This window comes from Sturnira hondurensis, unplaced genomic scaffold (assembly GCF_014824575.4).
Source record: "Sturnira hondurensis isolate 20B ecotype Veracruz unplaced genomic scaffold, ASM1482457v3 Scaffold0008761, whole genome shotgun sequence".
Classification (NCBI taxonomy): domain Eukaryota; kingdom Metazoa; phylum Chordata; class Mammalia; order Chiroptera; family Phyllostomidae; genus Sturnira; species Sturnira hondurensis.
Window position 1 is genome coordinate 4617261 of NW_028081392.1, and position 15013 is coordinate 4632273.

The 15013-nt window shown below is 38.0% G+C and overlaps 1 protein-coding gene across 2 annotated transcripts in view; it reads left to right on the top strand.

The window, feature by feature from the left end:
* The window catches only part of SAMD8 (sterile alpha motif domain containing 8), a 66136-nt gene that overhangs the window by 27769 nt on the left and 23354 nt on the right, over positions 1–15013 (top strand). For both annotated transcript variants that reach the window (XM_037055987.1, XM_037055986.1), the window contains exon 2: positions 7448–8040. In XM_037055987.1, the coding sequence (XP_036911882.1) occupies positions 7448–8040 (593 nt within the window). The remainder of the gene's footprint in view (positions 1–7447; positions 8041–15013) is intronic.

Consider the following 15013-nt stretch of genomic DNA (forward strand, 5'->3'; position numbering starts at 1 on the left):
TCCCCACTGGTTTTTGCAGCCAGAAGTGGGTACTTACCTTCCTGGTACTGGTACCCTGGGCTGGGGGGGCCTGGTGTGGAGCTGGGACTCCTCACTCCTGAGATTTCCCTTCCGAATTTTTGTCCACTGCGTGTGGGTGTGGGATCAGCACAGTCTGTGTCTGCGCCCCTCCTACCAGTCTGGGTAGATGTGGTTTCTTTAATTCTGTTGTCGTTAGATTTCCATTCAACTTGATTTCTGACAGTTCTGAGTGATGGTTATTCTGTATTTTAGTTGTAATTTTTATGTGGTTGTGCGAAGAGGTGAACCGTGTGCCCACTTTGCTGTCTTGACTGGAAGTCTAGTTTTACTTTCTTTAGTGTCTTAGTCAGGTTTTGGTATCAGGGTAATACTGGCCTCATGGAATGAATTAAAAAATATTCTCTCCTTCTCTGAAGAGTGTTATTTTAATAGTATTTCCCTCAACTTCTGTGCTATTATTGACATGTATTTTACTAGTGTATTTTTTCATAATAGCTACCTGTATAGATTTCTTCAATGCTTTGCATGTAGTTCCTATTTTCGTATGGTAACAATTTCATTTTGTCTGAAGAACTTCCTTTAACATTTCTGGGAGTGCAGGTTTGCTTGTGATAAAACTGGCTTTTATGAGTCTAAAAATATTTATTTCATCTTTGTTTTTGAAAGATATTCCTCCAGACATAGAAAACGGTTGATTGTGTTTTTCTTTCAGTGCTTGAAAGGTATTTTGCTGTTCTCTAGCTTCCATTGTTCCTAGTGAGAACTCTACTATCATTCTTTTCTTTCTTCCTATGTACATAATATGTTTATTTATTTATTTTTTTGCTTTTAAGATTTTCTCATTGTCACTGGTTTTGAGCAATTTGATTATGATATGGCTTGGTGTAGTTTTTTTCTTTGTGCTTTGAGTTTCTTATACTTTTTGGGTATATGCATTTATAGTTTTCACTAAATTTGGAAAATGTTATTGTTATTGTTATTTCAAATGTTTTTCTGTCCTCTCCCTCTTATTCTTTGGGCATTACAATTATACCTCTTCTAGGCTCTTTGAAGTGGTCCCACCTATCACTGATGTTCTTTTCATTTTTTTTATTATGGTAAAATAAACAAAACAAATTTATTTTAACCATTATTAAGTTCAGTGGCATTAAGTATATTCATATTTACTATTCATAAATTCATATTGTGCAGTTATCACAGCCATCCTATTATAGAACTTTTTCATCATCCCAAACGGAAACTCTGTACCATTAAGTAATAACTCCCCGTTGTTTCCTACCTCCAGTCCCTGGAAACCACCATCCTATTTCCTGTGACTATAAATTTAACTACTCTAAGTACCTCATCTATGTGAATCATACAACATTTGTCCTTTGTATCTGGCTTATTTCAGTTAGCACACTGTCTTTTTTTTATTTTTTATTTTTTTATTTTTTTTAAAAGAAATATTAGTTTATTTGATAGTAAGTCCCCAAAGAATTCTTAAGACTGTTTAAGTCAGTCTTTTTTGTGTGTGTGTGATAAATCTGTTTTATTTTTTTATTTTTTATTTTTTATTTTTTATTTTTTTAATATATTTTATTGATTATACCATTACAGTTGTTCTATTCCCCCCCTTCAATCCCTTCCACCCACACCCTCCCACCCACACCCTCCCTCCCCCACTATTCTCCCCCCCTTAGTTTATAACCACGTGTCTCAAGTTCTTTGGATTCTATATTTCCCCCACTATTCTCGTCCTCCCCCCTATTTTCTGCCTACCATCTATGCTATTTTCTGTGCCTTCTCCCCTCTTCTCCCCCTCCCACCCCCCTGGTTTCTAACCCTCCATGTGTTCTTCATTTCTATGGTTCCACTCCTGATCTAGCTGTCCTCTTGGTTTGCTTTTGTTTTAGGTGTGGTTGTTAATAACTGTGTGTTTGCTGTCCTTTCACTGTTCATATTTTTCATCTTCTTTTTCTTATATAAGTCCCTTTAGCATTTCATATAATAAGGGCTTGGTGATGATGAACTCCTTGAACTTGACCTTATCTGAGAAGCACTTTATCTGTCCTTCCATTCTAAATGAAAGTTTTGCTGGATAAAGCAATCTTGGCTGTAGGTCTTTGGATTTCATGACTTGGAATACTTCTTTCCAGCCCCTTCTTGCCTGTAAGGTCTCTTTTGAGAAATCCGCTGACAGTCTGATGGGTACTCCTTTGTAGGTGACTGTCCCCTTATCCCTTGCTGCTTCTAGGATTCTCTCCTTCATTTTAGTCTTGGCTAATGTAATTATGATGTGCCTTGGTGTGTTCCTTCTTGGGTCCAACTTCTTTGGGACTCTCTGAGCTTCCTGGATTTCCTGGAAGTCTATTTCCTTTGCCAGACTGGGGAAGTTCTCCTTTATTATTTGTTCAAATAAGTTTTCCACTCGTGGCTGTTTCTTTCCCCCTTCTGGTACCCCTATAATTCGGATGTTGGAACGTTTAAAGATGTCCTGGAGGTTCCTAAGCCTCTCCTCATTTTTTTGAATTCTCATTTCTTCATTCCTTTCTGGTGGGATGTTTTGTTCTTCCTTCTGGTCCATTCCATTGATTTGAGTCCCCGTTTCCTTTCCATCACTATTGGTTTCCTGTGCATCTCCCTTCATTTCAATCAGTCCAGCCCTCACACGTTCCTCTAATTTGTAACTTTGTTCCTCTAATTTGTGACTATAATCAACCAGTTCTGTGAGCATCCTGAGAAATAGTGTCCTGAATTGTGCTTCTGAGAGGCTGGCAATTTCTCGGTCGCTTAGAGTTATTGGCTCTGGGACTTTGAGTTCTTCTTGTGCCATCTTTTGGGCTGTTCATGCCTGTTATGTACCAGGATCAGAGCCCTAGGTGTTCACCAGAGCAGGGCAACTCAGTCGCTGGGTTGTGACGTTGTATGTGGGGGCGGGGTCAAAGCGGGACAATGGCTCTCACTGGTATTGCAGGGCAACTAAGTCGCTGGGTTGTGACGCTGTATGTGGGTGCGGGGTTAAAGAGGGACTCTGGCGTCCCGAGCACACTGTCTTTACGTTTCTTATTAAAGGCAGAATAATATTCTCTTCATTTTTTAAAAATCTCTCCTTGTGTTTTGTTTGTACTATTTCTGTTGTTATGTCTTCAATTTTATTATTCTTATCTTCTGCAATGTTTAATCAAATATTAACCCTATTGAATGTGTATTTCATTACATATATTGTCACTTAATCTGCAGAATTTCCTTCTTCTGTTATCTAGTTTAATTTATATTGATTTTCTACTCATCATGAGATAAATTTTTCTACTTCATGCCTGATCATCCTTTTTATTATCCTTACCTGAGGACATTTTTTCATTGCTTCTAGAGAGAGAGGAAGGGAGAGAGAAACATCAATGCAAGAAAGAAGCATCTGTTGGTTGGTTGCCTCCTGTACTTGCGTGGACCGGGGATGAAACCCACAACCCAGGAATGTGCCCTGACCAGGAATTGAACCCACAACCTTTTGGTTATGGGACAGTGCTCCAACTAACTGAACCACACTGGCCAGGGCCATGCCTGATGACCTTTGATTGGATGCCAGACATTATGAATTTTACCTGTTGGGTGCTAAGTACTTTTTATTCTTACTAATGTTCTTGTTGTGGAATGTAGTTAAGTTTCTTAAAAACAGTTTGATCCTTTTGGGTCTTGCTTTAAAAATTTTTCAGCTGTACTAGAGATGTGGTGAGTCTAGGTCAGGGTTTCTTAATATCAGCACTACAACATTTTGGGTCAGATAATTCTTTTTTGTGAGGGGCTGTGCTGTGCATGGTAGAATGTTTAACAGCATCCCTAACCTCTACTCTTTAGATGACCCCCTGAAGTTGTAACAACCAAAAATGTCTCCAGAATGTGCAGTATGTTTTTTGGCAAGCTGCCCCCTGCCCCCTTATTGAGAATTACTGTTTTAGGGTTACTTTTGCCTTAGCTCTTTGACAAGGTCTTCCTATATTACTCTGCCCAATGCCTTATGAATCATGAAAAATTTGTTCAGTCTGTTTGCAGTAGGCACTTTTATTGGCCTTGTGTGAGTAATACGCACTGTTCTCTAATCCTTCTGGATGATGCTTTTTTCATTCTTGTTTGATTTCCTCACATATATGCACTGGTCAGCATTCAGCTGCATGTTCAAAGGAGACATTCTGCAGATCTCTGGAGTTCCATCTTAGTCTCTTCAGGCTGTAAAAAAAATACCATGGGTTGCTTAAAAACACACACATTTATTTCTCATGGTTCTGGAGGCTGAGTCCAAGATCAAAATGCCAGCAGATTTTGTGTCTAGTTGAAGTCCTACTTCTGGCTTATAAATGGTCCTCTTCTATCTTCACAGGGCCGAAGGGGTGAGAACTCTCTGGGGTATCTCTTATAGGGGCACTGATTCCATTCATGAGGGTTCTGCCCCCATAACTTAGTCACCTCCTGATACCATTCCACTGGGGGTGAGGATTTCAATGTGAATTTTGGGGAGAGGGACACAGACATTCAGTCCATAACAAGTTTTCTGTGCATCTTTCTCCTCTCTAGTATTCTGTTCCATGAACACTAGCCACCTTGATCTCTTCAGACTCTCAGGTCTATCTTCTCAACTTAGTGAGTGGCTGGTCCTCATCCCGTTTCTGGCAGGTGCCACTCACAGCCTAAAAGCTCGCAAAGTAGTAAGGCTCACCTGCACCTGTCTCTCAGGAATCTCCTTTGTTGTCTGATGCCCAGGGTCTTGAAATTTTTCCCCACCCTCATATGTTTTGTCTGTTTTTTGGTTGTTTCAGATGGGAGGGTAAATCTGGTTCCTCTTGGTATATTTTGGTTAGAAGCAGAAATCTTAACTGATAATGATTCATATTAATTATTGGTTAAAGCTGAAAGTGTTCTTAAACATTTACTAACCTAATTTCTTCATTTTGTGAATTTTCTGTCATATTCATCGTTTCAAAGTCTCCTGTTCCCTGTAGTTTTTATGGCACAACATAAATATTAAATTGGCCCTAAAGCCTTCTCTCAGTTTTTAATATACCTCTTCAGTGCAGGTTTCCACGGTGTTTAGCTAAATGTGGGCCCCTTACTATATGTAGTAGCCTACAATTAAAGGACATGCCCTAACCTGATGAAGCGTAACAGTGTACTGCGTCATGTTTTGAGGGCATGGCCACAGCAGGCTCACAGACTTCCAGGAGACTTCCTGTATGATAATTCATTCTCTAGCAGCTAACGCACTACCATCAAAGCCTGTTTGTTAGTCTGATTGAGAGTGTGAATAACTGGTGAAATAAGACAAAAAATGATGAAGTAGAAGATTGTTTTGAGCAGTCTCTGATACAAACTGTACTGGAGAATAATGCAATAAGGATGGGAGTGACTTGGAATCCATCTGTGGTAAGCTGTTGGAGAAAGGGGAAAGGTAGCAAAACACAAGTAAAATGACAGAAGTTGGACCTTGTTTCGTATGAGATAAACTTCTCAAATTTGCTACATTGTAACTGCTGTCCTGTTTGTAGCTTGTGTTTGTTGGATATTTAAGGATGAAGTAATTTATCCAGAGCATACCTTGGGGAAAAGATATGTCTATAGTGGGTAGGATGAAACCATCTGGTTGTGTAGATGAACTAAAGCATAGTGAAATCCTATGTTAGTGGAATCATATATTTATATAATTAATGATATGCATCAGTGTGTATAAATTCCATGTGTTAAAGTGAGTAAATCATAATTCTTTGGCCTTTAGGGTGGTGATTATATGCTATAGCTAAAAAAAAGAGTTGAGTAAGAAGGTTTTTTTGTAGTTCTCTGGTATAAGAATTAGACAGCCTTTTAAAACATGCAGATAACTTAAAGATGGCTGTGCTGTTAATTTTCTAAGACTGAAAAGTTATTGTTTATTGATAATATTAAAAGCTCTGTTTGAAAACAAAATATGATTTAAGGCTTCCAAGAACTAGGGTTGCTTTTTAGTAATTAAGAAATAAATATTAAATGAGGGTATTTCTTGTTTGCCGAATATTTTTGATGGTGTAAGTGGCGCTCATGTAGTTAAGTATCTGCCCTTTTCAAGTGATTATGTCTTAATGGCAAGAGTTTGTGTGGATAAGGAGAATGAAGAACAGTAGCAGCTTTTTACTCTTCCTCAGCCCGAGGAAGCATAGAAGCTTTTTCATAGCCCAAAATGCGAGTTATAAGGGAATGGTAAACACCAAAATCAGTAATTATTACATCTGAGAGGAGAGGAAGGAGATGCTATCAGGGAAGGCCATTCACTTGTATTGATGTTTGTTTTGGTTTTAAAAGTAAACTTTTGAAATACAATTTAATATATGTAGAGAAAAGTGTAGAATAGAGCATAAGTATCTAGCTTGATGAATTTTCACAAAATGAACATACCTGTAAACTGACACCCAGGTTGAGAAACAACATTTGTATTGGATCTGTTTGATTTTTTTCAGGCAATGTAGTGGGAACATGGATGTTTGTTGTATAAGTCTTTGTTTTTTTTACATGTAGGCCTTTGTCTCCTGTGTATCTGATAAAGTTTATAAACCTGATACCGGCCCAAGTAACTGAAAGTTTTAAAATGGAAAAAGAACATAAACAGCACTGTGTGGGGCAAAGTAGTGAAAATTACTTCTACTTTTTGGAATAGTACATTGTTAGCCTTTTATAATTTGCCATATAAAACTGGGTCCTCATATTTATGGGTACATTGAAATGACAGTTTTGTTTTACAATTTTTATCACTAAAATCTCAATGATAGTTTAAGAAGGGAATTTCTTATTTAATTTTATAATGAAATATTCAAAGTACAGAAAGAATGGGGCTAATAAGATATTTGTAGATCTTTATATCTAGTTTAAAAGGTTTATGTCTGTTCGAAATTGTTATTTGTATACTCCATTGAAATATGCTTAATATAGAGGTTTTCTGAAATCTGTCTGCCTTTGTGGTATTGTTTTTTTCTTTTTGGAGGAGGGGCAGATACTCCATGAAGATAAAGATTTCTAAAATTTTATTTTTATTTTTACATATAACAAATCTTTATATATATGTCATTTTATGAAAAATATTAAAATGGGATTTTTTTCCCCATTGTTCTCAACAGTAGGCTTTATCTAATTAAGTTATGGCTGCTAGCTATGGTGTGAAAGAGCCATTTGGAAAAGAATGTTTTGTAAAAACGTTTGGTCATTAGCTTTCTTTCTGCCACTGGTGTTATGTGCATAAAATTACTAGAATGTTAATCTATTGAAAACTGACCACTGAACAATATTTGTTTTTTACTCTCTTCTAGAAGCCAATAGGGCAAGCATAGGTAAATTGACGTTTCTGGTATGTTTATGTTTATTTGGTCTTCCCAGGAGTTGTTAGGACACACTGAAATTTTTGTTTTGTTTTCCTGTCTTCCCTTGACAGACAGTGGAGGAGGAAATGGCTGGTCCTAATCAACTCTGCATTCGCCGCTGGACTACCAAGCACGTAGCTGTGTGGCTGAGGGATGAAGGCTTCTTTGAATATGTGGACATATTGTGCAATAAGCACCGACTTGATGGAGTCACATTGCTAACGCTGACTGAATATGATCTCCGGTCTCCTCCTCTGGAAATCAAAGTCTTAGGGGACATTAAGCGGTTAATGCTTTCTGTCCGAAAATTGCAGAAAATACATATTGATGTTTTAGAAGAGATGGGATACAACAGTGACAGCCCCATGAGTTCCATGACCCCTTTCATCAGTGCTCTTCAGAACGCGGAGTGGCTGTGTAATGGGGAGCCTTCGCATGACTGTGATGGACCCATTGCTGATTTGAATTCTGATCAGTACCAGTACATGAACGGTAAAAACAAACATTCCGTTCGAAGACTGGACCCAGAGTACTGGAAGACCATATTAAGTTGTATATATGTTTTTATAGTATTTGGATTTACATCTTTCGTTATGGTTATAGTCCATGAGCGAGTGCCTGACATGCAGACCTATCCACCACTCCCAGATATATTCTTAGACAGGTAAGTTTTGTTTTCAGTTGCCAAGTTTGTGGAAGATTGCTGTAACAACAATGATAAGAGCGTATTTATGATAACTATGTTGTTTATAATTGTTGTTTTGCTTGATATACACTTTCCATTTGCTTTATCTAATAGTATAGAAAGATATGCTCTGAAATTGCCTCTTTCTCTTCTAGCAAATTAGACCTTAACCCTAGGTGAGTGGGGAAGACCACTGTTTTATTTATTTTTCTATAATTACAGCTCCATAATATATATGGTACTTAAGATTTTAAAGGGTTTTCCCAGAATGTTGTTTGTAATAAATGAAATTTGGTTACTTTTTTTGAATGATTGGGGTTCTACTCCCCCCAAAATTTGGGGGGTTCCCCTGTATCACCAAATAAATTGGAATCACAGATATTCCAAACTATCACAAAAAGTACAAACTGATTCACTGATAGTATTCTGTTGTTTTTATGAAATTCCAAATGCATTTAAAAAGTTTGAAATGTGTTTGAAAAGTAAGATTAGAACAAACCTCAAAATGTTAGTTTTTGTATTTATGATTTTTTAAATTCTTTTTAAAGTTTGTAGTGCTTTTTTGTTTATAAAGTGTTTTGTCCTTCTGAAAGTGCCCTATGGTATATGGGTTTCTTTTTTTATTGTATGTTTTTCCATTACTGCTTATCCCCCTTATCCCCCTTATATCCTCTTCCACCTCCATAAGTATATGTTTTTTTAATCAAATAGATTAAAATGTCCATTTTAAGATGACAAAATGACGTACATATCACATTTTATCCTCTCCCAAACCCCAACTGAAAGCATAGTCAAGAGGTTTTTAATGTTGGTTTGCTTTACATTGTAAGTTCACAAGAATCGGGCAGATAGAAGAGGAGAATATAGCCCTGGCTGGTGTAGCTCAGTGGATTGAGTGTGGGCCTGTGAACCACATGATCGCGGTTCGATTCCCAGTGAGGGCACATGCCTGGGTTGCAGGCCAGTTCCCAGCAGGGGGACTCAACGAGAGGCAACTATACATTGATATTTCTCTCCTTCTCTCTCCTTCCCGTCCCCTCTAAAGATAAATGAATAAAATTTTTAAAAAAAGAAGAAGAGGAGAATATAGCTACACATTTTTGGAAGTTTGGAAGCAGATGGACGAGTGGCAACTAGCAGACCAAAAATAACCTAATTCTAAAATAGTAGTCAGGAAAACTGAGAACCAACCCAATCTGTGTTTCAGGTTTCTCAAAGCTCTGGGTATTAGAGGTGAAAGGGTGGCGCTAAAATAAGGAGCATCAGGTGAAAGCTGTTTAAGAAGCTGGTAGATCTCTATCTCCTTTCCTCTTCTATATATACAGTGTTCCCAACTGTAAACAAAGACCTCGAGGAAGTGCGGAAGATGAGGATAGCTAGGAATGAGTACTCGAGACAGAGGAAACAGCAAAGTGCAAAAATCCAGACTTGGTAGTGCACTTTAGCATGTTTAAGGAACACCAAGTGAAAGATGGGAGGACAACAGTTGCAGATGAGGTTTGAGAGGAGACCAGGGTCTAGATTGCATTAGAGACTGTTGTAAGGACTCACAGCTTTCATTTTGAATGAAAAGGGAAGCCATTGGGAAATATTTAGGAGAAGAGTAGAGTGAATTAACTTCTATTTTAGTGGTTCCCTCTAGTTGTATTAAGAATAGCCTAGAGGTGGGGGTAAGGCAAGAAAACAGGGATTAGGTAAATTATTGAATTCATCTAGACACAGATGAGGTGCATTGGATGAGGTTAGCAGTGGTAGAGATGGCGCGAGTCAATCTAAATAGATAGATTGATTTCTGCGTGTGTGTGTGTGTGTGTGTGTGTGACTTTTGAAGGTATAGTCAAAAAGATTTGCTGGTGTACTAATATGTAAAGTATAAGTGAAAGAAGTCAAGAACTATCTTATGATTTTTGACTTGAGCACCTGGAAGGATGGAGTTGCCCTTTACAGAAATGGGAAGACTGCAATAGGGCTATCCAACCACGGCCCAGAATGGCTGTGAAGGTGGCCCAACACAAAATCATAAATTTATTTAAAACATTATGAGACTTTTTTGTGTGTGATTATGTGTTGCAGTGTATTTAACATGTCGCCCAAGATAACTCTTCTTAGTGTGGCCCAGAGACGCCAAAGGTTGGACACCCCTGTAAGGAGCTGACTTAGAGAGAAATTAAGGCTTTGATTTTAGGCCTGTCAAGTTTGAGCTGTCTTTTATACCACATAAAGTAAGAGATGGAAAGATGAGTTAGAATTTGGGGAGATTTAGGCTGACTTGGGGGAATCTATCTATCTACCAACATAGGTAAAGCCATGAAGGTCTCCTAGGAAGTGAGAGGAAAAATTAAAGGGAAGATTGAAGACTGAGCCCAAGACCATTATAACATTTAGCGATCAGAGAAGTAAGGTGAAACTAGCAAAGAAGACAGAATGTCAGAGCAGGAAGAGAGTTAAGTATCCTGGAATACAAATTAAAAAAGCAATTTAAGAAAGCAGGAATACTTTTTTCTTTTTTTGTTGTAGGTGCTAGTTGTGTGGTAGTGGGGGGGGCGGTGTTGTGGGAGGAATGGGGCGGGTGCTGGTGGTGGTGAGAAAGCAGGAATAACTAATAATTAGCTCTTTCAGGAGCTGCTGAGGGGCCAAGTATGTCGAAGGATAGTAGACCGTTGGATTTATCAATGTGTTGGTCATCGGTAACCTTGACAAAAGTTAGTAAGGGCAAAAGCCTGACTTTAATAGATTCAAGAGAGAATGTGAGACTTACTGGAAAGTACCTAAAAGTATATCTCCATAAATATGAAATACCATGTGCAAAGTTATTTATTATGACACTTTGTAATAATTATAAATATTGCAAATATTCTAAATGCTTATCTATGGAAAACTAGTTGAATATACAAGTTATATGTATACAATAGAGTAATGTTTAATCAAAAAAAGAATAAGGAAGATTTTTGTGAATGGGTACAAAAGATTTTCAGGAAAGCCCTGACTGGTGCAGCTCAGTTGGTCAGGCATCACTCCACAAAGCAAAAGGTCATGGTTTGAGTCCTGGTCAGGGCATGTGCCTTGATTGCAGGCATGGCCCCCCATCAGGCACATGTGGGAGGCGCCAATTGATGTTTCTCTCTCACATCAATGTTTCTCTCCCTCTTTTTCTCCATACCTTGTCCTCTTTCTAAAAAGTAAATAAAATCTTTAAAAAAAGATTTGCAGGAATAACTCAATACCAGTGAGCATCATTAGCATCCAGATCATGGTTTCTAAATACCAATACTTACTAAAAGGAACCCCAGACCAAGACTCTTTAGAAAAATGGCTAATTTTAAGTCTGGGGCAAAGAAAATGAAAAAGGAGCCTGAAACAGATCTTGTGCCATAAAGCAAGGAAGTGTACAAATCCAATGGAAACATATCAGAAGGACATACAAGCTGGTATGAAGGGGCTTGCTCCCACTGACCAAATTAGGACAATTGGAACATTAAAAACCATAGTGATGGTAATGAATTGCAATATATAGGGGTTGGCAAGAGTAGGTTTACAGTTGTTATACAAGTAATACTAAATAATACAAGAGTAAACTGCTTTGTGTACTTAGAACAGTAAACCTACTTTTTCCCACTCCTGTATTGAATGAGACAAAGAATCTGTGCATCTGTAGTGAGAAACAAAACAAGCGGAGTGGTGGGATGAGACAGAAAGTTCTTCAAAAATAATATCATCAAATAACTGTGGCTGGCCTGACTATTTTGCTATCACCATTATAATCATTGATTCAGGCAAGTGGATGCTAAAATCCATTAGGTGAGAGGCCATTGGGGAGCAGGATAATTACATGATCTGAAAGTAGCATCTCACATAATACTTAGTTATAGGGGTTATAAGGTACCTTTACCATGGCAAGACCTAGCATGTGTCATTTTAACCAAATGGTCAAAGGTAACATCACAGTGGGACAAACTGATATTATATGCACTGAATATGATGTTCATAAATCACCTACCTAATGATCTTGCCAAAAAAATATATTCTAATATAATCCTGAGAAAATGGCCAGACAAATCAAGAACATGGAACATTCTACAGGACAGCTAGCTGATTTAGACTCTCCAAAAATGTCAGTGTCGTGGCAGACAAAAGCCAGGCAGGTGGAATTGAAAGGGAAATTGAAGACACACAACCAGAAGTAATGCTTGAACTTTAATTAGATCCTATGTTAAGAAAAATAAATACTGCTGTAAAGGATATTTTTGGGGCAATTAGAGAAATTTGAATATGGACCACATATTAATATAACACCAAATCATTGTTAAAAGTTTCCTGGGTGTGGTGTAGTGGGTTGTGAAGAAGATACCCTTGTTCTTAGGAGATACATGTTAAAGTATTTTGGGGGAAAGTGTTATAATGTCTGTAATCACTTAGGGAGTATATGTGTATGTAGGTATTTATAGAAAGAGGGAAATAGAGCAAATATGAAAAATGTTAATTATTATAACAATCAGATTCAAGTGAAAACATTATAAAGTGTTTATTCTTTCAGCTTCTCTTTTGGTATGATCAGAGTTTTTCAAAGTAAAATATGGGCAAAGAAATATGAAGAGAGAGAAAGAGAATGGGAAGAAAGAAATTGGAAACAATCAGGTCTTAGAGGTTTTCCTTTAAGGGCAGCAGAGAAAAATGAACCTATAGGGTGGAGAGAGGAGGAAAGGGTTTGGAATCACCAGGGTTTTGTTTTAGATGGGCTATATTCTAGCATGTTGGTTGAACTGAGGATAGGAGTGACCCAATTTGGGGGGTGATGTTAGAGGAAAGAGAGGGTACATTGTTGAAGTCGTGTCCTTGAGTGCATGAAAAGGGACGGGATCAGTGGGTGGGAGAGGCTGGTCTTAGGCCTAGGGACTATTCATCCATAACAGAGGGGAAGGTAGAGAAGATGAGAGCAGAGGTACATTGTTGCTGGATATGACAGTGGAACCTTAAGAAATGCTTTCCTGGTTGTTTTTATTTTCTTTGTGAACAGAGAGTTAGAAGGAAGAGGTTTGCTGGTTTGAGATGAGGTGTGAAACAATCATCTAGGAGAGTGAATGGACTTGTATGATACAGTGGCAGCACTAAAGGCCTCCTTCTGGTTAGTAGTCGTGTTGGCATTGTGTGTATTGCCAGCCTCACTCAACTGCACAGATACAGGAAACCAATAGGTAGATAATTGGATTTAAGCAGAATTGAAGTTTTGTTAGGCAGTACAATGAAGAAAAAAGAAGCAAAGGAGTGATTACAGTGACTTACTATGGGATCAGTTGAATAAGGAGGGATGTAAAGATAGGAGGTAGATGAAGGACAATGAAAATATTGTAAATTCAGTGGCTTTTAGGTTTCAGAATTACTGAAGTTAGAGTACCAGAAAGCATAAGCTGGAAAGACAAGTGGTGTTGGTTAGTGTTAGTATAGGATTCTTGAAATTGACATTATAAAGAATAATCTTGGTGGTGACAAGATCCAGGTTATAAATATGGGTATGGGTCACTGAAGTGGAGTAAAAGACAAAGTTGTAGGAGAAGTTAAAAGGGAAGGGAGTGAGAAGAACACAAATTACAACAGCATTAGTTTGGAAAAAAATTACAGTGAAGTAAACTAAAATATTCAAGAAATGAGAAAATGGATACTGAGGGTTTATAGATCACTATAACAAGGCATAATGGGAGAAAAGAGGGAAAATCATCTGGAAGAGTAATAAGGATTTTAAAATGTACAGTTCAGTGGTTTTAATGTATTTGCAAAGTTTTGCATCCATCACCACTAATTCCAAAACATTGTCATTGGCCTCCAAAGAAACTCATAGCCATTATCAGTCACATCCCATTCCCTTCTGTCTCTAGACCCTGTCAAATACCAATCTGCTTTCTGTTTCCATGGATTTGCCTGTTCTGAACGTTTCCTATAAATGAAGTCATACAGTATGTGGCCCTTTTTTGTATGTTTCTGGCTTCTTTCAGTTAGCATAATGTTATGAAGATTCATCCACAGAGTAGTATGCATCAGTATTTTGTTCCTTCTTATTACAGAATAATATTTCACTGTATGAATATGCTACAATTTGTTGATGAATGTTTGAGTTGTATCTAATTTTGGAATGCTATTAGTGCTGCTATAAACATGAGTGTACAGAGCTTTGCATAGACATGTTCTCAATTCACAATGGGGATTTGAAGCCAAATTTTGCCTAACTCTATTGTGCCACCCACTACACAGCTCCACACAGTTCTTAAGTATCTAAACTTTCTTTATTCATAGGAGGATGGTAGCGGGGGCTGTCAGGGTTCTTGCTATATCCTCTCAGATCTGCTTTCCATTTTCTTGCTCACTGCTACTCCACCATGACGCAAATGTGTGTCTTTGCTGGAGAACTGCTGTTGGGCTGCTGTAACATACTTTGCCTGCTTGAAAAGAGAGCCAAACATGCTTGGAAATTTACATCTCTCCAGCAGCAGCTCTTAACCAGTGACTGATGAGGTGGGGTACAAATACTGCATTTATCTTTGTCCTCCTAATTGGGACAACCTTTAGGTCAGACCTACACTGTCTCCCAAATGCCCCATAGGAATAAGCCAAAGTTATCCTTGCCTGAGGTTCCCACAGGGCTGTGCTTAATGTCTCACCCTTGCCTTGCTTCCTCGTGTTTCTCATCTCATTCCCCCCACCCCCCTGGTTTTCTTTGGGAACACTCCTAATGACATTCACACTGATCTTGCTTTCAGAGTCTGCTTCTGAAAAAAAAATTTTGTGTGTGTGAAAAGGAAAGGAAATGTTTATTTAAAGCTATACAGACTTAAAGTAGTGACCCAATGTCTTCATTAAAATACTAAAGTCCTTTAGGATACCCACAGATGCACACAGTCCTTCCTTCTCCCTCTGCCCTAATCTGGGGTACCGTATCTCAAGAAAAGAACCAGAAGTCCAT